The sequence below is a fragment of the Mastomys coucha genome, unplaced genomic scaffold (genome assembly GCF_008632895.1).
Source record: "Mastomys coucha isolate ucsf_1 unplaced genomic scaffold, UCSF_Mcou_1 pScaffold22, whole genome shotgun sequence".
Taxonomy (NCBI): Eukaryota; Metazoa; Chordata; class Mammalia; order Rodentia; family Muridae; genus Mastomys; species Mastomys coucha.
In genome coordinates, this window is record NW_022196905.1 from 255,339,806 (window position 1) to 255,340,455 (window position 650).

At 45.5% G+C, this 650-nt stretch overlaps 1 protein-coding gene across 1 annotated transcript in view; it reads right to left on the reverse strand.

Moving 5' to 3' along the window:
• Positions 1–312: 312 nt before the first annotated feature.
• Positions 313–650, reverse strand: part of Pkd1l2 (polycystin 1 like 2) — a 91,801-nt gene continuing 91,463 nt past the window's right edge. The window contains exon 42 of the mRNA XM_031336888.1: positions 313–547. Within this exon, the coding sequence (XP_031192748.1) occupies positions 386–547 (162 nt within the window). The 3' untranslated portion in view covers positions 313–385. The remainder of the gene's footprint in view (positions 548–650) is intronic.

The window sequence follows — 650 nt, forward strand, 5'->3', positions numbered from 1 at the left end:
TCTGCCTCCTGAGTGCTGGGATTAAAGGTGTGTGCCACCAACCACTGATGCTTTTTGTTCTTTAAACCTATTGGTTTGTCATTCTTGGTCCCAGCAAGCTATCAGCATTTAGAAGTCTTGAGAACCATTCAAAGACAACTGCCAATAACCAAAGCAATGAATTAATTGTTCCATATAGAATGTTCTTTTCCATGCATATTTTACTTCAAGAAGAAAATACATCAGAACAAACAAGCTTACACACAATTTAGATGTGTATATATTGTGACTACTTTATCAGCTGGGTTGCAGAACTCCTCTACAGACAGCTAAGCCAGTACTCCAGTGGGACGCCAGAGGGACTGGCAAGTGCAGGCTGGACGCTTCTGACCTGTGGATGAACAGTTTAAACCTGGGACAAAGCTTGTGCTGGCTGAGGAGACAGAGCCTGGGGAGACAACTCTGGCTTCTCACTGCTGCTCCAAGTGTCCTCCCTTTTACATCTGATGCCCAGAAAGCTGAGGGTTTTCCTGAGGAGCAAGTCTGCAATCTCTCCTTCCTCTGACAGCTGCAAGAAGAAAGGACCAGGTGATGTATCTGGAACCATCCTGTACTGGCTGGTTTTGTGTGTCAACTTGACACAGGCTGGAGTTATCACAGAGAAGGGAGCT